Below are 26612 nucleotides of genomic sequence, written 5' to 3' on the forward strand. Positions count from 1 at the left end.
AGTAAATATTATCACAAAAACCGTTAAAATATGTATCTGAAATGTAAAAATATATAAAAACTTGGAGAGCGATCTCACACGCAGTCACTCGCTTATGACCAATTGAGGATGTAGGTTTCAAGTGCTAATCTGAGATGAAGAGATTAGCACAGGAGAGGACTTTGTGGCGGACTGCATCAAACCAGCCATAAGACTTATGGAGAAAATCGAGATCAAATGATCAGGTAGACATATACGTATCTTGACACATTTTGGCCTGTAATGCATTCACAACGTATATTAATTATGGGATCTCATTAAAATTTTTCCTAATAACACAATATTAGATGTGTTTTGCCACCTTTAACTTAATTTGGTTACATCATATCTTGAGTATCCAAATTTATTCAATTTGTTTTCTCGAATTGACCAGTGCCAATGAGAGATTGTTGGCATAGGCCACAGCTCTAAGAACTGCTACCTCTGGTTGCAAGGTGTTCAACAGTGCTCTATGCGGAAAGATTAAGAATTAAAATTAGACCTCACACCGCAACCTGGTCACCCTTTCACAACCATCTTTTAATCCATGTCAGGTGAACTTAGCCTGGCGTCGCTGTTTTTGTAGTAGTCTCACAGACAACCATACAATGACTCAGGACCCTCCATCAATGGCCACCACACATGGTCAAAACCTCCTGCTTCCATGACCCCGCCCACTTAGGCTCACTTGGAGTGACTGATCAGCTCAATGACTTGATTGATTGCATCCTCTATAAACCTGCATTCGGAAATCACCATTTATTCATTCCATTTAGCTTAGACCTTAACACTGAGTTCTTATCCAGGAGGAGAAAAAAATGTGATGGTCCCTCAGATCCACGACCAGTGGTTGGCCAAACTTTTGAAGCTTCTAAGATTTAAAAAACCTATAAATCCTATTGTGAGGTACCAAAAGAATAAGAACTTTTTAAAAATCTTACATTTGTTTATCTCTTTGTTTAAAATGCAATATCTCAACTGACTGACTAACTTGCTGACTCATCATTGCCCATCCCAAACCACAAAGGACAAGAACTTGAAATTTGCAGATGGTGTTGATCTTATACAGTCGGCATCATTTAAGAAGGAATTTTTTGAAATTCCAGCCCTAAAAGGATAAAACGGGGGATGAAAATTTGTTACTATTATGGCAATTCTGAAGCTAGACCGAAAACTGGCACTTGGTTTCTCCATCAGAAATTAAGAAATACTGCTACAGCATTTTTACAACTTTAATACCTATGGGGGGTCAAATAACTGGTGAAAGAAAAACAAAACAAAAACCTACGCAGACCATACAATCTACGCTAATAAACTCGCAGGCGCTAAGTTAATTACAGCTACAGACTTACATTTCTAGTATACATGAAATTAATTTTTAATTAAACTGAATGTAAGAAAAAAGCTGAACTGTACATAAGGAAGAACTTTAAGAGTAGTTAGTAATAAAGTACTGTAAAAACACACTTTTTCATCAGACTTATTAACTTCAAATAAAAGGACGGCACTCTCTTCTCTCCTCAATGTTTTTTTATTTTATTTTATTTTTAATGTTCGGAGAATAGGCAGGGGCTGCCTTTCCTTAATAGGTGTTAAGCTCAGATTCACTCTCCCCCCCCCCATGAACCATGGACCTTGCCATTGGTGGTGAGGTTTGCGTGCCTCAACGATAAAGATAGCCGTACCGGAGGTGCGACCACAACGGAGGGGTATCTGTTGAAAGGCCAGACAAACGTGTGGGTCCCGAAGAGGGGCAGCAGCCTTTTCAGTAGTTGCAGGGGCAACAGTCTGGATGATTGACTGATCTGGCCCTATAACACTAACCAAAACGGCCTTGCTGTTTTGGTACTGCGAACGGCTGAAAGCAAGGGGAAACTACAGCTGTAATTTTACTCGGGGGCATGCAGCTAAACTGTATGATTAAATGATGATGGCGTCCTCTTGGGTAAAATAGTCCCCCATTCAGATCTCTGGGCGGGGACTACTCAAGAGGACATCATTATCAGGAGAAAGAAAACTGGCATTCTATGGATCGGAGCGTGGAATGTCCGATCCCTTAATCGGGCAGGTAGGTTAGAAAATTTAAAAAGGGAAATGGATACGTTAAAGTTAGATATAGTGGGAATTAGTGAAGTTCAGTGGCAGGAGGAACAAGACTTTTGGTCAGGTGAATACAGGGTTATAAATACAAAATCAAATAGGGGTAATGCAGGAGTAGGTTTAATAATGAATAAAAAAAAATAGGAGTGTGGGCAAGCTACTACAAACAGCATGATGAACGCATTAATGTGGCCAAGATAGACACGTAGCCCACACCTACTACAGTAGTACAAGTTTATATGCCAACTAGCTCTGCAGATGATGAAGAAGTTGATGAAATGTATGATGAGCTAAAAGAAATTATTCAGGTAGTGAAGGGAAATGAAAATTTAATAGTCATGGGTGACTGGAATTCGACAGTAGGAAAAGAAAGAGAAGGAAACGTAGTAGGTGAATATGGATTGGGGCTAAGAAATGAAAGAGGAAGCCTCCTGTAGAATTTTGCACACAGCATAACTTAATCATAGGTAACACTTGGTTCAAGAATCATGAAAGAAGGTTGTATACATGGAAAAACCCTGGAGATTCTAAAAGGTTTGAGATAGATTACATAATGGTAAGACAGATTTAGGAACCAAATTTTAAATTTTAAGACATTTCCAAGGGCAGATGTGGACTCTGACCACAATCTATTGGTTATGAACTGTAGATTAAAACTGAAGAAACTGCAAAAAGATGGGAATTTGAGGAGATGGGACCTGGATAAACTGACTAAACCAGAGGTTGTACAGAGTTTCAGGGAGAGCATAAGGGAACAATTGACAGCAGTGGGGGAAAGAACTACAGTAGAAGAAGAATGGGTAGCTTTGAGTAATGAAATAGTGAAGGCAGCAGAGGATCAAGTAGGTTAAAAAACGAGGGCTAGTAGAAATCCTTGGGTAACAGAAGAGATAATGAATTTAATTGATGAAAGGAGAAAATACAAAAATACAGCAAGTGAAGCAGGCAAAAAGGAATACAAACGTCCCAAAAATGAGATCGACAGGAAGTGCAAAATGGCTAAGCAGGGATGGCTAGAGGACAAATGTAAGGATGTAAAGGCTTATCTCATGAGGGGTAAGATAGATACTGCCTACAGGAAAATTAAAGAGACCTTTGGAGAAAAGAGAACCGCTGCATGAATATCAAGAGCTCAGATGGAAACCCAGTTCTAAGCAAAGAAGGGAAAGCAGAAAGGTGGAAGGAGTATATAGAGGGTCTATACAGGGGCAATGTTCTTGAGGACAATATTATGGAAATGGGAGAGGATGTAGATGAAGATGAAAGAGGAGATATGATACTGCATGAAGAGTTGGGCAGAGCACTGAAAGACCTGAGTCGAAACAAGGCTCCGGGAGTAGACAACATTCCTTTAGAACTACTTACAGCCTTGGGAGAGCCAGTCCCGACAAAACTCTACCATCTGGTGAGCAAGATGTATGAGACAGGCAAAATTCCTTCAGACTCCAAGAAGAATATAATAATTCCAATCCCAAAGAAAGCAGGCGTTGAAATATGTGAAAATTACCGAACTATCAGTTTAGTAAGTCACAGCTGCAAAATACTAACATGATTTCTTTACACACGAATGGAAAAACTGGTAGAAGCGGACCTCGGGGAAGATCAGTTTGGATTCCGTAGAAATGTTGGAACACGTGAGGCAATGCTGACCCTACGACTAATCTTAGAAAATAGATTAAGGAAAGGCAAACCTACATTTCTAGCATTTGTGGATTTAGAGAAAACTTTTGACAATGTTGACTGGAATAATCTCTTTCAAATTCTAAAGGTGGCAGGGGTAAAATACAGGGAGCAAAAGGCTATTTACAATTTGTACAGAAACCAGATGGCAGTTGTAAGAGTCGAGTGACATGAAAGGGAAGCAGCGGTTGGGAAGGGAGTGAGACAGGGTTGTACCCTCTGCCCGATGCTATTCAATCTGTATATTGAGCAAGCACTAAAGGAAACAAAAGAAAAGTTCAGAGTAGGTATTAAAATCCACTGAGAAGAAATAAAAACTTTGAGGTTCGCCAATGACATTGTAATACTGTCAGAGACAGCAAAGGACTTGGAAGAGCAGTTGAACGGAATAGACAGTGTCTTGAAAGGAGGGTATAAGATGAACATCAACAAAAGCAAAACGAGGATAATGGAATGTAGTCGAATTAAGTCGGGTATCTGCGGGAATTAGATTAGGAAATGAGACACTTAAAGTAGTAAAGGAGTTTTGCTATTTGGGGAGCAAAATAACTGATGATGGTCGAAGTAGAGAGGATATAAAATGTAGACTGCCAATGGCAAGAGAAGCGTTTCTGAAGAAGACAAATTTGTTAACATCGAGTATAGATTTAAGTGTCAGGAAGTCGTTTCTGAAAGTATTTGTATGGACTGTAGACATGTATGGAAGTAAAACATGAACGATAAATAGTTTAGACAAGAAGAGAATTGAAGCTTTCGAAATGTGGTGCTACAGAAGAATTCTGAAGATTAGATGGGTAGATCACATAACTAATGAGGAGGTATTGAATAGAATTGGGGAGAAGAGGAGTTCGTGGCACAACTGGACTAGAAGAAGGGATCGGTTGGTAGGACATGTTCTGAGGCATCAAGGGATCACCAATTTAGTACTGGAGGGCAGCGTGGAGGGTAAAAATCGTAGAGGGAGACCAAGAGATGAATACACTAAGCAGATTCAGAAGGATGTAGGCTGCAGTAGGTACTGGGAGATGAAGAGGCTTGCACAGGATAGAGTAGCATGGAGAGCTGGAAGACAACAAAAACAACCTCAGATTTTTAGCTGTCTTATACTTTCTTTCTTTGAAGCAGAATCCATTGGGAAATTCACTTCAATCCCCAAATGAATGGTTTCGAAGGGACAATCCATGTTTCCTTTCCTTCCAAATTGATACACATACATAGCACGGAAAACGCACACATTTGTTCTTTATGTGGGTAAAGTAGTAATCGGTTTCCGATTTAGAAAGAAAGTGATAGGACTTTTGTTTTTTGCTTGAGCATGCTATCATTAGAAAACACCCAGCTTAGTATCAATGAATAAATCGATCTTCACGAGATAGTTAATATGTGATATACCGGATAATCAAAAAGTCAGTATAAATTTGAAAACTAAATAAATCATGAAATAATGTAGATAGAGAGGTACAAATTGACAGACACGCTTGGAATGACATGGGGTTTTATTAGAACCAAAAAAAATACAAAAGTTCAAAAAATGTCCGACAGATGGCACTTCATCTGATCAGAACAGCAATAATAATAACAAAGTAAGACAAAGCAAAGATGACGTTCTTTACAGGAAATGCTCAATATGTCCACCATTACTCCTCAACAATAGCTGTAGTCGAGGAATAATGTTGTGAACAGTGCTGTAAACCATGTCCGGAGTTATGGCGAAGCATTGGCATCGGATGTTGTCTTTCAGCATCCCTAGAGATGTCGGTCGATCACAATTCACTTGTGACTTCAGGTAACCCCAAAGCCAATAATTGCATGGACTGGGGTCTGGGGACCTGGGAGGCCAAGCATGACGAAAGTGGAGGCTGAGCACACAATCATCACCAAACAACACGCGCAAGAGATCTTTCATGCATCTAGTAATATGGGGTGGAGCACCATCCTGCATAAACATTGTACGTTCCAGCATGTGTTTATCAGCCAGGCTGGGGATGATGCAATTCTCTAACATATTGGCGTACCTCTCACCCGTCACGGTAACAGTTACAAAACCAGAACCACGCATTACCTCGACGAAAAAAGGCCGATAACAGTAGATGTGGTAAATCCAACCCATACCGTGACTTTCTCGTCGTGCAATGGAGTTTCCACAACCGTTCTAGGATTTTCGGTAGCCCAAATACTGCAGTTGTGGGCGTTGATAGACCCTCTGAGCGTGAAATGAGCTTCTTCGGTCCGCAACACATTACTCACCCAATCGTCATGTTCTGCCATCTTTTGAAACGCCCACACTGCAAATGCCCTCCGCTTCACTAAATCGCCAGGTAACAGTTCATGATGCCGATGGATTTTGTACAGATAGCATCGGAGTGTACGCCTAAGTGCCAACCAAACAGTAGTGTATGAAATGCCTGTGCTACGTGCGACTGCACAAGCGTTGACCTCCCCGTGCATAGACGAACCCGCTACAGTCTCCATTTCTTCCTGAACTGTCTCAGCAGCATTACGCCTAGTGCTCTGTCGGCCACTACGGGGTCTATCGTCTATACAACGCGTGGCTTCGAACTTCGAAATCATTCTCAACACAGCTGCATTTGTCAACGGACCTTTACCCATTCGAATCCCCTTCCTATGGCGATAGGATCGTAACACTGAACTACCACATTCCCCATTCTGATAATACAGCTTCACTAAAAGCGCCTTTTCAGGTGACATCAACATCCTGCGACTGCTGGCGCATCTGATTGTCTCTCTCATTACAGCTCCTTTTATACACGATTGTCATGCGCAGTCACTGACGTTTTGCTGTCCAGCACCATCTGTCAGACATTTTGTATGTCATTCCAAGCATGTGTGTCAATTTTTACCTCTCCATCTACATTATTCCATGGTTTATTAAGTTTTCAAATTTATACTGACTTTTTGATCAGCCGGTACAAATGAAAAACAATGTGCATACCTTATGCCTATACAGGGTTCCTGGAAGGAAGCTTATAGTATTTACACATGATGTAGTGTGCAACACAGGAACGAAAAGAAGACACTATAAACACTGGTTGTAAATCTTATATCTTAGGAATTACAGTTTACTACTGTCAATGACCCCCATGTGTCTGTGCTACACTTCACAACTTGTGCTCAATGTGACAATCATCTGTTGCAACACAGCCTTCCACCCTATGTCTCATGAAATCTGGCATTCATTGGAACATCCCTGGTTGTTGCTGGATTGCGTCGCAGGTATTAAAGCGTATACACACCACTTATGGGGACCACATACAACAAGGTCTTTACAAGTCCCCAAAGCAAAAAATCCACAGGGTTAAAGTCAGAAGAATGGGCAGGCCATGGTATTGGCCCTCCCCAACCAACCCATCACTCCTGAAAGACTCATGCTAGGTGATGCCTCAAGCAAAGTTGACAATGGGCCTGTGCCACATCATGCATGTACATTTGCAGTTTTCATGTAATGGCAAAACAGTTAATTGGTTCTGAAGGAAATGACAATATTTAGAACCATTAAATTTGCTATGTAGAACCTAGGGACCTAAAAAGCTGTCCCTGTGATGCCTGAATGCTTGGACTCGCTGCATATGGTAGGGATAGAGTGATTGTTCATGGACGACTGTCCAGACAACAGATTTAGCAGTACCTTCTGCTGTAGCTATCCTTCAGACACTTGTTCCAGAGATGTCCATTCTATGTTCTAATACTCACTGCAAGTTGTTTGAGGACTGCCATGATCCCATGTTCATGGTGCAAAGCCACTGGAAAAGGGTACTAAACATCTTTACAGATGGTGTATGGCATTGTGGACATTTGGTGACATAGAGGTTAAAAGCCCGTTGGCTCCTTCCATCTGCTTCTTCATGGCAAAAGACCGTACCTCCCATCTCTTGTGTTGAATAGTAGGCCTCCATCGAGAGCTGTACAACCAGTGACAGACACGGAAATAAATTACAGTAATGTACTGCTGTCACAACAAATAGTGTGCTGTATGAACACTATGGGTACACTAGATAAAAGTAACATACTTGACCGATACATTACATACCGTAGTATGCTGCTGAATACTGTAAGTGTTCCTTGGTTGGGTGCATGGTTGATACCATTGAAAACACATTGTTCTGCATATATGTCTAGTATGTAAGCTGTTTCCTCATTTGTCTTGTGCCAAAGTGCTTGGTATGCAAGATAGGTTCCTCGTCCACATGCAGGACATAACTCCGAAGATATGAGATTTATGACCAATGTTTATAGGACCTTTTCCCTTCCCTTAATGCAAACTACATCCTCTGTAAATATTGGAACTTTCTTCCAGACATCTAATAGTGTAGCTCAAATAAGGGCAAGTACATTCGCTGCTAGCCCCCTAGTGCTTATTGTCAACACCATTCAGAACACTTCATGTCCACTGTTTTGTTTCAGATTCCAGCCAAACACAGTGACTCTGAGGTTGTGACACTGTAATGGCCTGGTGAAGTGGCGCTGTATCGTATTTGTGTGCAGATGATTAAACTATCAACAAAAGTACTTATATTTAAACAGATTATGCAATATGAGAGATTATCGCAAATGTTTTGATTGTCATTTTTATTCTATTCATTAACTTGTACTACAGTAGACTTAATTTAATTTCATGTTCCTTGCTACAAAAGCAAGGTGATTCGATGATAATATTACAAACTTTCAAGGATGAATGAGTGTAAATGTATCAATTCGAGGTAACTGACCCTGGTCCGGAAACAAGGAAGCCAAAAGTTTTACACAAAAATCATTCCGATACCTCTGACAGTGAAATACTTGAACCGCTGCTGTTACTAAGATCGCAGGGTAGGCAACTTTCAGTGTAGACCAAAACAAGACAAAAATGTATAGTAAACATGTGTTCTAACATTAATACCTTGAGACCTATGAACTCTTGTTCATCTTTGCTACAGTGAAACACATCTCTTCTACAGAAGAAGTGCTCATAGCTCTTAAGGTAAGCATTTTAGAGATCATAATTGCTGTATTTTTTTTTTCTTGCTTTGACCCATACTACCTCCACCAAAAATACAGAAACCAAAGAACTTGCAGTGGACGTGTTTCACAGTATCAAAGATGAACAAGTGTTTGTAGTTTTTAAGACTTGCATTTTAGAACTCATGTTTACTAGACTTTTTTTCATATTCTGATCCATACTACCAACCTCTGTAAGTTGCCTACCCTACAACCTTCGCTAAAACAGTACCAGTAGATGTATTCCACGATCAGAGGTATCAGAACGATTTTTGCTTGGAAGTTTCGACTATCCTTTCTGCTCCACAATACCTTACCTCACATTGATACAATTACCCTTCTCCATCATCCCTGAAAGTTTGTAGTGTTACAGAATGACCATTTATGTATCACATTTCAAGATGACCATCTCTATAACATGCATTCAAGAATCCATGTTACTTCCATTTGAAATTTATAACATAACTGATCAGTATGAGTCATGCACACCGGGGAGTTTGCAGTACTGGAAGACGGACAATGAAAGATTCACCCTCACACAACCTTTAACCCACAGTACTTACCCCCTACGCTCCTGAGATCAGTGACAAAATTTATCAACATTAATTAAAATTAGCATATCTTAAAATACTACTGTCTCTGTTAAGTATTTTTGTTTATTACTGAGCAGGGAAATTACACTCTCATGAAGTTCTTAACACTAGTTCATGTTTCTGGATTTGGATGTGCATTATTACATGTATACAAGTATTAAAAAATATGGCCGAGAGCTGCGGGCCACACAAACACTTGATTTGTGCCACATGCAAACTGAGGGCCAAAGTTTAATGATTAGAGATGCAGAGTTTCTATCTAATGTCACATCTTACAAGGGCTTTACTAAAGCAGGTTTTGCTTGAACATGAAACTGCACTTAATGTTGTTATAATTCTTTTTGCAGAGTATTGTGTTCAGAGGACAATGAATTTAAACTTCTGAGGTTGCGTGTGGTACATTGCAAATTCAATACTAGTCTACATATTTGGAAGTATCACAAAAAAATTAATGACAAAGAACCAGACATATAAGTGATCATATACATCTCAACTCTGCAAAGTGTATGGAGAAATTTGATGGCTCATGTGCAGACTCAAATACTGATTAGCATAAAGAGTTTCTCGACTTGACACGCTAATAGAAATAATGCTGATTCAAATAGATCACTATGGCAACAGTGAGACCTCACACAGTGCAGAAAGTGACAACAATAGGTTCTTTCCATTTCATTCTTTTCTGTCTTGTAAAATTTATTCCAGCTAATTGATGCACATACCAGTTCAAATTTTTACTTACTGTTACAAATTTCATTACTCATTTATTGGCAACTGCTAGTATGCATCCAATTTCCATTTTCCTGCTTCTTGAAAGTCTGACTGATGTTCTTCACAAGTAATATCCACTAACAAGACAAAGCTACACTGGTACACAAGCAATATGTCGCCACTCTTCGCTGGTGGAATACGCACTTATTCTGCATTACGACAGTGGCAGTGCACTGGTATGGCTTCCCTGTTCAACCACAGCTACTAATGCAAATACAAACTCTTAACCAAAAAATGTGGGAATTATACATTATTAATGATATGTAACATAACCAGCAAGTTTTCAGGCTTTAAATTTGCAATTTTTCTACATCAATAGCTGCAGCAGCAAGCTTCATCATATGGTCTTGCATTGGCATTATTCTGCAGAAACGACTAACCAGAAAACAATGAAAATCTGCCAGTAAATAGAGAAGAGTTGTAGCTATAAACTGTATACAATGTTTTTGAGGAAACTGCAGTCTGGCTTTTGTGACTCTTCAATAACACCTCTACGCAAAATAACACTGGGACAAGCTATAACACAACTTTTAATACTCACATATGAAATAAAAGTAGACAGTGAGGTGCTACGCATCAACATTATCATGTGAGAGGAGCCTGAAGCTAGGAGTCAATCATTAGGAAACAGATGATAGAATTTTTATCACATTTACAGTCCAATTCTTGTCCACTGGTGGGTACAGAAGCTCTTTTATGAAAGAAGTTCTAAATGCTGGCAGGACCAGCAATATCTTTGCATTTCTATAAAAGTTCAAGGCTGTAGTGACGAAACGAGATTATGCAAACAAATACAGCATATGAAACTGCACAATTAATCTATCAAACTGACTCGATGCATATACTAACCTGATCGATTTCATCCTGCAATTTCTTGGCCTCTTCTTCGGTAAGTTCAGTAATGGACGCTGCTTCTTCAGCCTGTTGTTGCTTCTGTAGTTCCTGTTCCTTCTTTCTCTGTGCTTCTGCTTTTTCACGGCGTCGTTTCTCACTGGCTTCTCGTTCCTCAGCTTTCTGTGCTTCCATGTCTAATGCCACCTTTTCATATTTCTTGAACTTTTCCATTACCAACTACACAAAAAATGGAGTCACCCTTCAAGTTAATGTATCATGTGCTTTAAAATACTTCTTTTCAATGCATATAAACGGAAAATACAGGATACAATATAAGTAATGGACGGAATAACTCACCACATAGCTGACACTTTGTGTGGTTAATAAACAGATACAAAAGACTAAAAACCAACATTGCTCACCCATCCTGTGTTTATAACACATCCCAAAATATCTTACTTTGTGACTTAGCATATGGTTTCCTGGAGATAGCAAGTGTTTCCTGATTTACATTTATCCTTTAAATACACAATGAAGTTAGAATTATGTTTACTGATAGTCTTTCTCATGCACGGCTTTATCACAAACTTGAAGTGACTATTACTCTATTTATCCTTTCTCACAGAGTCAAAATGTGTTTCCAATCCCTCTTTTCTCAAGTACCTAGCTTAGGTATTTCTTTTCTATCACATAACACAATCATTTACTAACACACACAGACAAGGTGCAGTCAACCAACAAAATTCAAAATTTGTTCCCAAGAGTTCTGCACACTATAAAATCTTATAAAAGGTCAAATAATTCACAGTTATACTTACAAGGACTATCTGAATTATAATCTCCACTTTTACTTAAGAAATGTAGCAGTATAGAAACACAAGTCGCCACTGACACACACAGTTGGTCAACGAGCCCAGAGCTACAGCAGTTGGAAGATCAGACTACTGCTCATTTGCCTACAATAGCTCTTTAAAAGTGTTATGCAACTCAAGTGTCCTGACATATATGCAATTTGTTCTTTAACACAGTTTTTAAAGGTACAAAATCACAAAATTGTTGCTAATCACGTTGAAATGTAAGGAACCTCGAGTTTCAGAGGACTACTACTTAAAAAAAAAAAAAAACCACCCACCCACACAACTCTGTGAGTTTCAATTAAGGTATACATGCCACGGTGTTGTTGTTGTACTAAGGTCAAAACATGCGGACAAAGGTCACAAAACTTGAAGCCTGCAGGTTGCACACAGCCCTTTAAGGTTATTTCTGCAGACTCCATCACCTATTATGCTACATAAATACTCTGTCACCTTGAGCGGAAGTGCCAAAACCCAACTAGAGGTGAACATTTTGAGAAGTGACTACCATTTGACAGACCCTAACGAGTACACTGCTGCGCTTTCATGAATCAACAATAGATCAATCCTGATCAAAGTTTTTGTCAGTAGTCTGTCATCATCATCATCATCATCATCATCATCATCATCATCATCTTGTCGCTCGACACTTATTGGTTCAAGCTGGTAATATTCAAAGACTATGACATCATGATGTTTTCCACTGGTGCCAACAGCAGCACCACAACTGCTGTGTCCTGAAAAGTTTGGCACACAAAATTTAAGTTTCTGAAGTTTAATTTCAGCTGTGGGTATGCAGTAGAGGCGAGGTCAGGCAATAAGATACGTTAATCAAGTAAGACAGTGCGCAGTATTGTTGAACTTATATCAAAACATTCCAGGCAGACATGGTTGCTACCCTGGTCATGGCTGAAGCACCGACACACTGTGACCAAAAGCGAAGTAATACTTTGTACCTCAAGAGCACTTGCATGCTACCGAGGAACTCACAACTGCAAATATAACACGGCCTAACAACCTGTGCTCGGCACTGAGTGAACTAAGAAAAGCTAGCAGGCAAGTAGTATGGTGAACCCGCTCCCCTCAACAGCAGAACTATGTCAGAAGTGTGGCTATAAGGGCATAAATAAGAGAACTACAGACTTTTTGAGTTTCAGAGAAACCATGTCTATAGCTGGGTGAAGAAGACTGGATGGCTACCTGCCTGATTAACACACTGAGTTCTGGCACAAGGTGCTCCATACGTGTGGTGTGGGGCCTGCAGGACTTGAGGGAAACTGAAATGGGGAGCTGGTGCCCAGCCAGCCTCCACCCTCTGAGGGTCTTCCAACTGATGGACTGTAAACCCTGGGGAGTGATGGGGACATTCCTGTTTGCCATTAGGACATCTAGTGTCGGCTACTGCACCAAAGTGCACGACATGGGGCAATGAATACACACGAGGGTGCCTAATCAACCCATCTTCGGACGGCCTGGGCAGATCGTGCCCACCTTTCAAGGCTGGCAACCCACATGGCACCTCAACATCTGCCACCGTGACGGACAACATGTACCATTTCTGCCATAGCTGCTACTGGTGCATGGTGCCCGAGTTAGTAGCAATGCAGAAGAAAGAGAAACATTTTCCCCACCTCACACCCTTCTAAATTCCGCTGTGGCCGAGCTCTACTTCCTTCTCACCCCACTTCATGCAACACCTGCATCGACAGATTTTAGTTTTGTACGGATCAATTTGTTTAGTGGGTGAAAATAAGTTCTATTTTCCTTTTGGAAAAGAGTTATAAATTTGTGTAATTATTCTGTGTGTTAATTATTCTGTATCTGGTATGTTTATATACATAAAAATATTATTTCTTACTAAAATGTTTTATTGTTTTAATAATTTTAACATAGATTCATTTATTTCAATGCTTTGTATTCAGCATTTTGACTGAAACCAAGTGGCAGAAAATTTAAAGAAGAATTGGAGGCAAATATCAAAGCTTTCAAAAAAGTGGGAATTTGAATTCTTTTGCTGTGAAGTAAATAATAAAATAATTGCCTTGATATGCAATCCTGCTATTAGTGTACCAAAATTATGCTATTAGTGTTCCAAAATTATGTAACATTAGTCATCATTATAACAACGCAGGTCAACACACAATAATTACGAAGGATTAATGAGACAAGAAAGGTTTGAAGAGCTTGAGTTGGGATTGAAGAAACATGTTTTAACCAACAACACAAGACAGTGAAGTGGCAGTGCATGTAAGTTACTGCTTGTTGGAGTTGATAACTAAATACCCTAAACCTTTTACTGAAGGTGATCATCTAAGAGAATACAAAATAAAAATCGCAGAAATTGTTTGTCTAGGAAGTGTGAAGACTCTTCGTCACGCAACCCCTTTGTCTTGGAACACAGTTACAAAAAGAGTTACTGATTTGGCTGACAAAGTATTCAGATCCAATTTAAAAAAATCTTCGTTTCAAAACTTTTACCATTTCCTGTATGAGACTACTGACATTTGAGGCGTACCTCGTTTGGTTATGCTTCTTCATACTTGTATCACAGATTTCAATAATTCTGAAGACTTGTTCTAATAAGTTTCGATGCAAAACACTTGTATAGGATGCTACAGTGGAACTGCTTTATTGACTACAAAAAATCATGGTTTTGTTTCATTACTGACAAAAAAAATGAAGTAAAATGCACGAGTCAAAGAGTCATCACCAGCATTGGATTAGAAATCAGTAAGTATTGTGCATAAAGGCAACGTATACTTCAGTTTCGAATCAGCAACAGTTCTTTCACTCCGATCATTTGCATATGTCACATTACAATGCGGTATGTTGGCTATTCTTAAACAATTCTCCGACTTAAAAGGGGTAACATGTCAGTTCGTAACAATTTAAAATAAAGATACAATACAGCTTTTAGAGAAAATATGGTTGCAATGTTTACCCTTTGTGGTTGATATAACAAAACACTTGCACAACTAAAATCTGAAACGTTAAGGAAAAGATCAGATCATTATGGACAATGTACTCTAGTTTTATGGGGAAAACAGTTGAAAAATAAAGATTTAATACAATTCCCAACATGGAGAAAAAACAAAAGAAAACTTGTTACGGTGAAACAACATCAAACAAAAATATATTCAGAAAAAATCTTGAGCCTCAGAAATGAGTTTCAACAAAGATTTGCCGATTTTAAATCATTGTAAAAAAAAGTTTTACATGTTCTTTTTGATTTGTATAATAGATATGGAATTAGTACCCAATCAAATACAGACTGAGACCCTGTGTGACCCACATCTGAAGATTGATTTAATGACATTGCATGCCTATATTTCATACATATTTGTCTGCCCGAGCAACCGTAAGTGGAATGACCATGTAAAATAAATGGGAAAATCTCATGCCAGATTCATAGGAACTGTAACTCATCAATGAAGGAAATTGCTTAGAAGGCTCTTCTGCAACCGATTATTGAGTACTGTTCATCAATATGGGGTCCTTACCAGGTAGGACTGATAAGAGGACAGAAAGAAGATCCAACGAAGAGTGGCATGTTTCGTCAATGAATCATTTAGTCGTCATGAGAGCATACTGAGATTCTCAATGAATTCCACTGTCAACCATTACAAGAGAGGCATTGTGCATCACGGAGAGATTTATTACTAAAAATTCGAGAAAGAACTTTCCGGAAAGAGTCAGACAACGTTACTTTCAACCACATACATCTCGCGTGACAACCACAATTTGAGAAATTAGAGCCAATAAAGAGCCTTACTGACTATCATTCTTCCCATGTGCTGTTCATGAGAGGGAGGTGTCAGTGGTACCAGAAGTAACCTGCACCCCACCCGCCCATAAGATGGCTTGCGGAGTATGATATAAGGGCAGGAAATTTTTGAAAATTTGCATTTGAATTATTTCCTTGTTTGGAAGTACTTTTCAATCTAAGCAGCTATTGTCAATCATTAAAGGAAATAAATCTCCTGCCAGATCTAAAATTTCAGGCATTAACCTCGAGGCAGTTTTTAAAGCACTTACTGTGAATAAGTTCTGAAATAGGGAAGAGAGTAGCCGGGAAGAAAGTGCCGGGCGGGAAGAAAGTGCCGGGCAGAAGCTTGAGACCAATATGCAAGAGGCCTTTCAGTAAACAATAGAGTAACCAGATGAAGGAGCTGAATCATGTAATTTAAGCAACAGACAAAAAGCTGGATTCAATGTTAACACAAGGCATTTGAGTTTGATGCCTCAGCAATCTCACAGTCACTACAAACAGAATACCATCTCAGTGGAGCAAAAAAAAGAAAAAAAAAATGTGAAAAAAAATCAGCAGCAGTCATTTAGAAAGTAGTATTTATGGACACAACTCAATTTGGGGAACTGCAAAAAACCAGTGTCAAGAAAGCTAGAGGGATAACTGAAACCTGATCGTCCAAAACATGAGTCCAGTATTTTACACACACTGTTACTTTACATACTACAAGCTATGGTTTAGATATGTGAGATCATCAACGAAGTAGTTATAATATCAATCTACAAATTGGTTTAAACAATAGCACTTTATTACGCAAGATCCTACTGAATGTGGTATGCCCTCATCTTAACTTACTCAGCTAGTTGTAGGAGGATTTACCAGTCATCACAGGCTCTGAACTGTGGTGCAGACAACTACAAGAATACACGTTTCAGTGGGGAGTTTTGTGGAATTTTTGGTCAGAAAAAAGGTAAAATTCATGGCTTGGTTGATTTAGGAAAACCACAGAAAACCTAAATCAGGATGGCTAAAAGGGGGACTTGAGTAAAGTGCCTTATCACTACACTACTTCACTAAGTGAGATAACTTTAAGTCAGCAAAGCAAGTCTTGCAAATGATTTGGGCAAGGGCCTATATCAAGGGCAGAGCCATTACATACAGTGTGTTTCTGTCAGGTCATTGGAAGTGTCTGATTCCATCCACTTGCTTTAACTCAAGGCTTAATGGTGGTGTGACATCACTACGGTGTGGTGTTTTTGAGTTAGTTCTTGTTTGTAGAGGTCATGGTTTTATATTTGATAGTGCACAATAGTGGTGGATGTTGATGTGTGGAGTTGTTTAACATGCAGCATTGGATTCATTCGAGTCTTATTTATCACTGTGGTAACGTGTGTTTATTTGAGTCTGGATTTGGAAATGTCTGCTTTGATTTCAGTGAGTTGTTATGTTTTCATGTGTTTGCGTTTTTATTAGTTTTGATTAGTTTGGTGTTTGCTGCATAGAATGAAATGTGGTATTTATTTCTCTCTTTTTGTTAGGCATGGATATGACTGATAAGTTTACTAGCTTATGATTATGTGCTGCTTTGGTTGAAGATCTGCTGTCAATAATAAAATTTCTACAGTTGGATTAATAGCAGAATATGTTAGGTGATGGGCCTGTGGGCAGTGCATGAAGTTGATGAGAATCCTGGTGTCCCTAACCATAGACCCATATATATGGTGTAGTCTCCATGATATTAGGTGGTGTTTGGTATAGTGTGGTACGTAGTAGGCCATAAGGAAGGTTGTTTTGCTCGTGTATATATATTTGTTAACCGTAGTATTCAGTTGATTAATATAGTGATAGCTTCATTAATACACACATCAAAAAAAGTTTTGCATCACCCCAGTTCCCAGAACTTCTTAAGATAGACATTGACTGTGGATATTGTATCACAGACACAGTTTGACTGTTCAGACATGTCACTAAAACCACCCAACATGTAAATAACCAAGCATGAGCTGCGCTTCTTAGATGGAGGGAGTCGGACAGCTGATTAGTTCCAGTCATTCCACCAGCAAGGAGGTACATGCCTCATGTTGTCTGTAGTTCAACCATGCCTAGACAGTCAATACCGCGGTTCGATTGCATCCACATTGTTACTTTGTGCCAGGAAGGGCCCTCAACAAAGGAAGTGCTCAGGTGTCTCGGAGTTAACAAAAGCAATGTTGTTCGGACATGGAGGAGATACAAAGAGACAGGAACTGCCAATGACATACCTCGCTCAGGCTGCCCAAGGGCTACTACTGCAGTGGATGACTGCTACCTACGGGTTATGGCTCAGAGGAACCCTGACAGCAATGCCACCATGTTGAATAATGCTTTTCATGTAGTTACAGGACGTCGTGTTACCAAACCGCACACAATAGGCTGCATGATGTGCAACTTCACTCCTGACGACCATGGTGAGATCCATCTTTGCAACCATGACATGACACAGTGCAGTAAAGATGGGACCAATAACATCCAAAACGGACCGCTCAGGACTGGCATCACATTCTCTTCACCGATGAAAGTTGCCTATGCCTCCAACCAGAAAATCATTGGAGATTTGTTTGGAGGCAACCTGTTCAGTCTGAATGCCTTAGTCACACCGTCCAGCGAGTGCAGCAAGGTGGAGATTCCCTGCTGTTTTGGAGTGGCATTATGTGGTGACGACGTACACCACTGGTGGTCATGGAAGGCACTGAAACAGCTGTATAATATGCGAATGCCATCCTCCGACCAATAGTGCAATCATATCGGCAGCATATTGGCGAGGCATTCGTCTTCATGGATGACAATTCACACCCCCATCGCGCACATCTTGTGAATGACTTCGTTCAGGATAACGACATCATTCGACTAGTGTGGCCAGCATGTTCTCCAGACATGAGCTGTTTATGGATGATGTGAGCCACCAACCATTCTGAGGGATCTACGCAGAATCATTGTTGAGGAGTGGGACAATCTGGACCAACAGTGCCTTGATGAACTTTTGGATAGTATGACTTTGAATTACCCACAGGAAAATTGTGTTATAATTTGTTTTACTACTCTATACATTTAAATTAAGACTTACTTTTTCTCCTGCTCCTTTACCCCCACCAGTAAAGAAATCAGTTTTCCTTGCTAGGAAACTGAAGATGGTGTCCAGTAGCTGAAAGAAGTATGATGTATTAATCCTTCGGAACAGCAGTGCAGTGTTTGAATACAATTTACACTACCGCAAGATCACTCTTACCAATCCTAGAGATAGGCCACTAGCACAATAACCATTGAGCAGAGCATAACGTTGTTTCTTTATGTCTATGGCCTTTCGGAGTCAGGAACTTTAAATATGAAATACTAAGGCTTTCCTATTTTAAATGTATATCAGCATTCATATCTGACTGACTTAGATGTTTACATACTAAGCATAAATTTCTTAATCTGCAAAAATTATCACCTCACATTCCTGTACCTTATTACAAAGACTGGGGCAAATGTTTATTATCTAGTGTTTTTAGCTCAACCAATTTAGATAGGCCTACTCAGGTTATTAAATAATAGGCAGAAGTGAAGAAAAAAATTACTATCACTAGGCCTATAATTCGGGGAAAATACCTGCTTAACACATTTTGCAATTCCGTCACCTAGTGTCTCACGCATGACATTTTCTAATATTCCACACACACATTTATGTTTCTTACTTGACGTTCATGTAAACTGAAAAAGATCTGCCAACCCTGAACACTACGTTTGAAAAGCAGACAACCATGGTGACAATGTGTATTTCCCACATGCTTGCTGATAAGGAAGCCAATAGTTTCCTGTTCTAATTTCAAATAGTGCGTTTCTAGTATTTTTGAAAATATTGAGAGTATAGAAAATATAATATTCCGGTAGAGTTGCACATAAAACTGTAAGATCCAGGCTCTTAACAAACTTGAAAACATATTCCTGAGCTGCACGATCGATGTTTCTAGAATCAACAACCGTAACATACTTAGTACCTTGCTATATTGTTAAAATACATAGAGTCACCAAAGCATTGCAATCTGGAATGCGTACACAAGGAACTAAAAAGAATTAAAGGAAAATAATACAAATTCAGTGACATAATATACACACGTTGCATTTGACTGTACCTCTTGGACACCACCTTCATGTTGCTGTGCCATAGCAAGCAACATTCCATCAAATTTTTCTGGATCATTTGGTTGCATTTTTCACACACCAACAACAAAAATAAAATCCACGAACACCGGCAACTCCTAACCCACCAACTCGTTGCTACGCGCAGTAGAACTTCGAATTCAACAAAGATACTACACAATATACATTGAAATCAAACTCAATCTTCGACTGAAATCGAATATCGAAAAATCTGTCATTGAAAGTAGAGTATCTTTCAGGCCAAAAGAATAGAGAAATGAATTGAGCTGTGTTAAGCATACGCCACAGCACAGAGCAAATTTCGTTTCCACAGGCAATGAAATCTTGCACGTTCATTCCCTCAACATAATCTTGAGAAACAATCCTCAGGCCGCAAAACGGAAACCCTGGATTATTAAAGGGATCAGAATTTCCTGTTGAACAAAAAGAAATTTATATGACTCCCTAAGGCTACCTAATGATCCCATCAAAAAGAAGGACCACTGATTGTACTGTAATATTTTAAAAATCCAAAACTGTGTACATAACATCTGAAATTGATAACACAAATAACAAATCAAAAACCATCTGGTAAGTTATAAAAAGAGAGAGTGGTAAAAAAGTAGAGTATATGATTGACATAGAATTAATTCAGGATGGAAATATTGTAAAAAATACTGACGAAGTTGCTAACATCTCCAATAAACATTTTTTTTAACAGCTGTTGAAAAAATTGGCTGTGAAGGCTCAATGGGTGATGAAATAGCTCTTCTGCATAAAGCTAACAATGCCAGGAGTTTGTCAGATGAAGATAGTCCCCATAACAATTAGTGAGATTAATAAGACAGAGAGATGAAGTCAAAAAACCCTTTCAACTAAGACACTTAAACACTGTCATGACTGTATAAATGCAGTCTTGTATCACATTTTTAATGAATCTCTAAAACAAGGCATTGTTCCACTTAGATTAAAATATGATGTTTGAAACCACTTTTCAAGAAAGATGAAAAAACTGATGTAATAAACTACCACCCAATATCCCAGCTAACAACTTTTTCAAATGTCCATGAGAAATGGTATACAGGAGACTTGTTAATCACCTGAACAGCCATAACATTCTCAGTCAAAGTCAGATTGATTTCAGGCACGGCCTATCAATTGATGATGCTATTTTCTCTTTCATCAGTCAAATTCTCGAATTTCTTAACAGAAAATTAGCAGCAATTAAAATTATATGTGCCTGTGTCAACCATGAAATTCTGCTAAATAAAGCAGACTACTATGGGTAAGTGGAATAATGGGGACATGGATTAAATCCTACCTTACAGGTAGGAAACAAAAGGTAATAGCTACTGACAATAATGGAATCCCCGCATTATCCGAATGGGGCACAGTCAACACTGGAGTGCCTCAAGGCTCGATATTGGGACCCTTACTATTTCCTATATTTGTAAATGACCTCTCATACTGCATCACTTCAGTGAGCAAGTTCATACTATTCACTGATGATACTTCTCTTCTAGTTGATGAAACAATAGGGAACAACCAGGAAAAATCTGCGAAAACGCATTTGATAACATTCTGAAATGGTTTAATTGAACGGACTCTCCCTGAATATAAAAAAAAACTCATTGTGTACAGTTTCATATGGCACATAAAGAACCGAGGGATACGAATATAGAATTTAGAATGTAACAAACACAAATAAAGCAAGTCAACTCAGGTGTGCACACAGATTGCAAACGAATTTGGTCCAACCATATCCTAGATAAAGAAAAGAGGCTACAGTCTGCAACATTTACCTTGTGCATAATTGCATCAACCACACATGAGGAGGCCATAAGAGCTGCTTACTTCTGACATTTCCATGCACTTTTGTCTTACGGAATCATCTTTTGGGGTAATCAGTCCTTGGCAAAAAAAAAAAAAAGTTTTAATTGCTCAGAAGAGAGCTATACACATCATGAGTGGTGTGCAACCAAGGTACTCATGCAGGAATCTGTTTAGGAAACTACAGGTATTTACAATGATGTCTCAGTACATATACTCCCTTGTATGTTGCATTAATAAAAACAACACTTTCTTCAAAACCAATAGTGAATATCATGGTCACAACACAAGGTCAAACTATACCCCTGTACAGAAAGGAGTAAAGGCATCAGAAATTACAATGTTCTACCTAGTGTCATCAAAAGTCTTGCTCCTGAAACACAAAAGTTCAAGAGCAAACTGAAAGAATGCGTAACACGAAAGTCATTCTATTCAATTAGTGGTTTTTTTAATGCATGGGGGAAAGTTTTTATTATAAAACTGAGTTAACCATTCAATGTAAGCATAAATGTAAACTATTTGTTGTTGTAGTGTTATATTGTTGCTCAGATACTTTGATATTGTGAATTTGAATGTATACACATAAGTGTTAACGCTGATGTATGTAATATGTTTTTATTTTTTGTAGTGTTCCATGTTGTTACTATGTGTCTTGTCATGAATTAGCCATATTGTGTGCTGCTGCATTGGTCATTGTTTTGCCTATATGCTGACATGGTCGGGCATTGCCCTGTCGTCTCCTCCGCATCGCCAGATATATCATGCGTGTCTGTTCAGTATGCTGTCAGTCCCTGGAGTATTGACCACTGATGTGTGAATAGCGCTGGACGTTATTCTCCTTGGAAGCAGTGCCCGTCTGTTCGGTCTTTGATCTGTCTAAGTGCTGACTGCTGCTGCGCAAACTCCGCTGGTCATCAGCCTTCTCCCATTGGGCAGAAACATGACCTATGACGGCTTTCCTTGTTCGACTGCTGGCGCTCCAGAATATTGTATCTTAAAGTGTCAAAGTCTCTAAAATGTTCATTTAATCTGTAACAAGTTTTTATGTGTTTTTCTGCTTTGAAAATCATAAATAAGTGTTATACATAATTATTATACACCCTGCTATAAACAGCAGTGACAAGGCTTATGTGTATGGACTGTGACTGTCATGATTAGAACAAAACTGTTCTGCTTGCACAAAATAATATACTGTACTAAATAAATGTTATGTGGCTAGGGCCTCTCGTCAGATAGACTATTCCCCGGGTGCCGGTCTTTCGAGTTGACGCCACTTCGGCGACCTGTCCGTTGATGGGGATGAAATGGTGATGATTAGGACAACACATCACCCAGTCCCTGAGCAGAGAAAATCTCTGATCCAGCTGGGAATCTAACCCGGGCCTTTAGGATTGACATTCTGTCATGTTGACCACTCAGCTACCAGGGACGGACCACTGTACTTTGAATGCATTATCTTGTGTGTAACTGAATGAGCTGCTGCGTGTGGCTATAACATGAACCGTCGCCGTAGAGAGTTTTGAAGCGTTTGTTACGTGTGGTTCTGTAAAATATCACTGTCAGGAGCATCATTTACTAAGAAAAAGGATGTAATTACATGACTGATGGATGGACTAAACCTATAAACAAAGTTGACACTCGGCGCGGTGGCTGATGGGAGCGCCCATAAAGGTATTTTCCATTTACAGTCGTTCCCATCAGCCACTGCACCGAGTGTCAACTTTACGTGAATATTATTTCAATCACGCCGCCACCACCAACGTCGTCACAACACATGGATCCATGTTTTTTTTTCTCCAATGTCAAATGCTTTCCCTATAAAGCCTTAAAGTATCTCACGTAGTTTCAGTATTAATTTCTTTCTCTTTTGTGACATGCTTTTGTTGACATTTACCTTTTCAAAAAATAAATGCAGTATCTGTAAAGCGTATTCGCAATCGGTGTTGACATTGTTGTGTGCACCCCTAATAGTAGTTATCATTGTTTACTTTCTCTGCCTCATTCATTTGTTTTATTGTAGGTGTTGTTGCATGTGTTTGATGTATTCTTTTGGAGCAGTGTTTTTTATTAATATGAACAGTGGTTTTATCAGGCGCATTTATGTATTTTGTTGTGGTATGTGCCAGCCCCCTGCCTTCATAAGTTGTGGTGTCCGCCATTAAATTCTGAGTGCAGACAAATCACAGTTAAGGCGGCTCGTCCTCTATTGGTGCAAAGTAAGCAATAGGCGGGAATTTTGAATCTGACAGCTAAGTAAAGTGTGTTTACATTCAATAAGATGTCATATTGCGGGATATTCATGATCAAGTGCTAATTTATTTGACTCTAAAAGTTATAAGCGAACAAAATTGTAGCAATTTCTTTAACTATTCTTGAATTGTTTTACAAGAGTTTTCGTACTTGTTGTCAGACCCTGATGTGGCTACTTTCGTTAAGTTTAGAAGTAAAACGATTTTTTTACTTTAAATAATCGAAATTCAAGGTCAAAACTACGCAGAATAGATCTCTGAGAACCGTTTAATTCACGTATGCCTCAGGATTAACATAGCATGTTATGGCTTGATTTGTTGACTACTGAGTTCTTGACAGTTCGCATGCCAAGCAGTTCCATAAGTAATGTGAGCTACAGTGCCAATGCAGTGGAAGAAAGATCTGAAAACTGCCAGCTATATGTATACAAAGGCATCTTCTTTAGATGTCAACCTCCACTAATGAAGAGAGGCAAAGCAGTGGTGTGCAAAGGATTTAAACACGAAGCAGGAACACCAATGACCACAGAAGATGCTTTGTAAACAAAAGCGAAATGCGTCTAGTGTGAAATTCTTCTTCATTAATTGCAGTAAGATCAAGATTGCAAAGCTAACAATAATTAATTGTTAGAGCTGCTGCGGAAGATGGCCATGCAAACAAACGTGACATTTGTTTAAATCAGCAATGTAGCACTATGCTTGTTTTAATTTTATGCTTAATGTATGTAGTAGATTTAATGGCATCTGAGAAATGAAGTTCGTGTCTTTGAGAGTGCAGAATACTTCTGTAAAATGGAGTATATTTTACACCTTCTGAATATATTTTCCATCCTTCTTTTTGATCCGGGCTTTCGACCAGCACTGGCGAAGTTAAAAATATATTTTTATGTTTTAATTTTATTTTGTATAAAATTTTTGTATTTTTTAATATTTTCGTATCCTTTTTGTTGTCATTTACCTTTAGAAAATTATAAATGTCGCCTCTTCTCTTCTGAGTGATTATAGACAATTAATAGTTTTGTTTAGTATGATAGGCCTCAATACATGGCACTACAGATAGTGGTATGTTGCATGCTCTACATTCGTATCTCGTTTCTCGGCGCACTTTCTGCTTCGAGCATACTGCGCACCGACGCACTGTCGTTTCTTCGAGTTTTCTGTCTCAATGACCTTTGAAAAATGCCCCCCGTAAATCTTAGAGGATACTCCTCTCCAGACCGCCTTCTTCTGCCAGCTTTACTCCGTTCTTTTGTGTAAGCTTCAACAAGCTCTCTTACCAGACGCAAATGAAATCCCGCTAGTTGCATTTTTCGTCGTCTTACTACTCTGTAGAGAGCATAGGCATTTAAAATGCATAGATCCAGTACGTGGAAAAAGGACTTTTTGTACCACTTGACCGTCTTTCGTACTGATTGCACGGCTCTCAGCAGGATGTCACAGCGGTCAACAGCACCTATACTCATCTGCAACACACTGTGGTTTCCCCAATCTTTCACCTCTCTTTCTGTTTGTCTTTTCCATCTCAGCCATATCTACAGTATTACAGTGGTCAGTATCCACACTTCTCTTTTGTCACACCATTTCGTCGCAAGCATTGTGTCAGTGCACATAAGCTGTATTTCTCCTCGTTTTAGTTTGTTCTGTAATTTTTGCGAAAAGTACCGCATGCGTTTGTTCCATGGTTATGAAGCCAGAAGAAAAGATCTGAGCTTGAATACCAATTATCAACATAGAGCACATGCCCCATTCCCAAAAATGTTTTCATCAATGTTGCTACTATGTCGCCACTTTTCCCCAGATTGTGAAAGTCAGTTTCAGTATTTGTGCACGTGTAAACAATGAAATCCAGTCTGGCAGTCGCAAGGCACAAATGTTTTTATTCCAAACCTACTTCTTTTGGAGGGAATGTACTGTTTGAACGATAATCGTCCTGTGTACAACAAGAGGCTTTCGTCAGTACAAAGTTTTTGATGTGCTGCGAAATGTTGCGCGAATTTTATCAACAATATACCTAATTTTAAATAACCTGGCTCCTTTATTGCTGACAGAGTTATCACTGAAGTGAAGCATTCTTAACATTGACAGAAAACGGTCCCTGGACATAAATTCGCCGAAAACAGGAGCGTTCAAGAATATGTCTGTGGACCAATAGTCACTGATTTTCAGCTTTCTCACACGAGCCATTAGCATACAAACAGTGATGAAGCAATACAGTTCCTTTCCATCTGGATAAACGAGAATGCTCTGATTCTGGCGTATTTTCTTTCGTATATAAAAAAAATCTGTTGGTTTCACCTGCTACAAATTTAATCAGTTCTTCCATTAAAAATATCAGGAAATATGACAAAAAAACTTGAATCTGACGCTAAATCACACTTGTGTCCAGAAATTGAAGCATCGAACGCATGCATAAATGGACGGAAATAACTTTTCTTCCAGCTCTTTTCACTGGCGCTTCACTATCATTCTCAGACCCATCAGATTCCTAATTTCGACGATTTCTTCGTCTGTGCAACGACAACTGCGTGCCATTTTCTTCTCAAAACGTTAACGGCGTCAACAGTTAGTAAAAGCACAGACGAAAACTGCAACACGAGAACACAGCACCAAACGCTCACGAGACCTCAACTGTGCCGGCGGATCATTGAACATCCACTAGGCGCTCGTCACGAATGTACGGCTGGGCGTGTTAACGCGGCCAGAGGCCAAATGGGAAAAAGCAGCAGTGCGTCTCAACACGTCAAGAGGACACAGGTTCCACTGGGGTGGCGCGCGTAGACACTTT

General features: G+C 39.2%; 1 protein-coding gene across 1 annotated transcript in view; it reads right to left on the minus strand.

Moving 5' to 3' along the window:
* Positions 1-19923, minus strand: part of LOC126419022 (nuclear migration protein nudC) — a 57589-nt gene extending 37666 nt beyond the window's left edge. The window contains exons 1-3 of the mRNA XM_050086078.1: positions 19742-19923; positions 18694-18771; positions 11004-11225 (exon numbers count right to left, since the gene is read on the minus strand). Of these exons, the coding sequence (XP_049942035.1) occupies positions 11004-11225; positions 18694-18771; positions 19742-19819 (378 nt within the window). The 5' untranslated portion in view covers positions 19820-19923. The remainder of the gene's footprint in view (positions 1-11003; positions 11226-18693; positions 18772-19741) is intronic.
* Between the last annotated feature and the right edge of the window lie 6689 nt (positions 19924-26612).

Source organism: Schistocerca serialis, chromosome 9, assembly GCF_023864345.2.
Source record: "Schistocerca serialis cubense isolate TAMUIC-IGC-003099 chromosome 9, iqSchSeri2.2, whole genome shotgun sequence".
NCBI lineage: Eukaryota > Metazoa > Arthropoda > Insecta > Orthoptera > Acrididae > Schistocerca > Schistocerca serialis.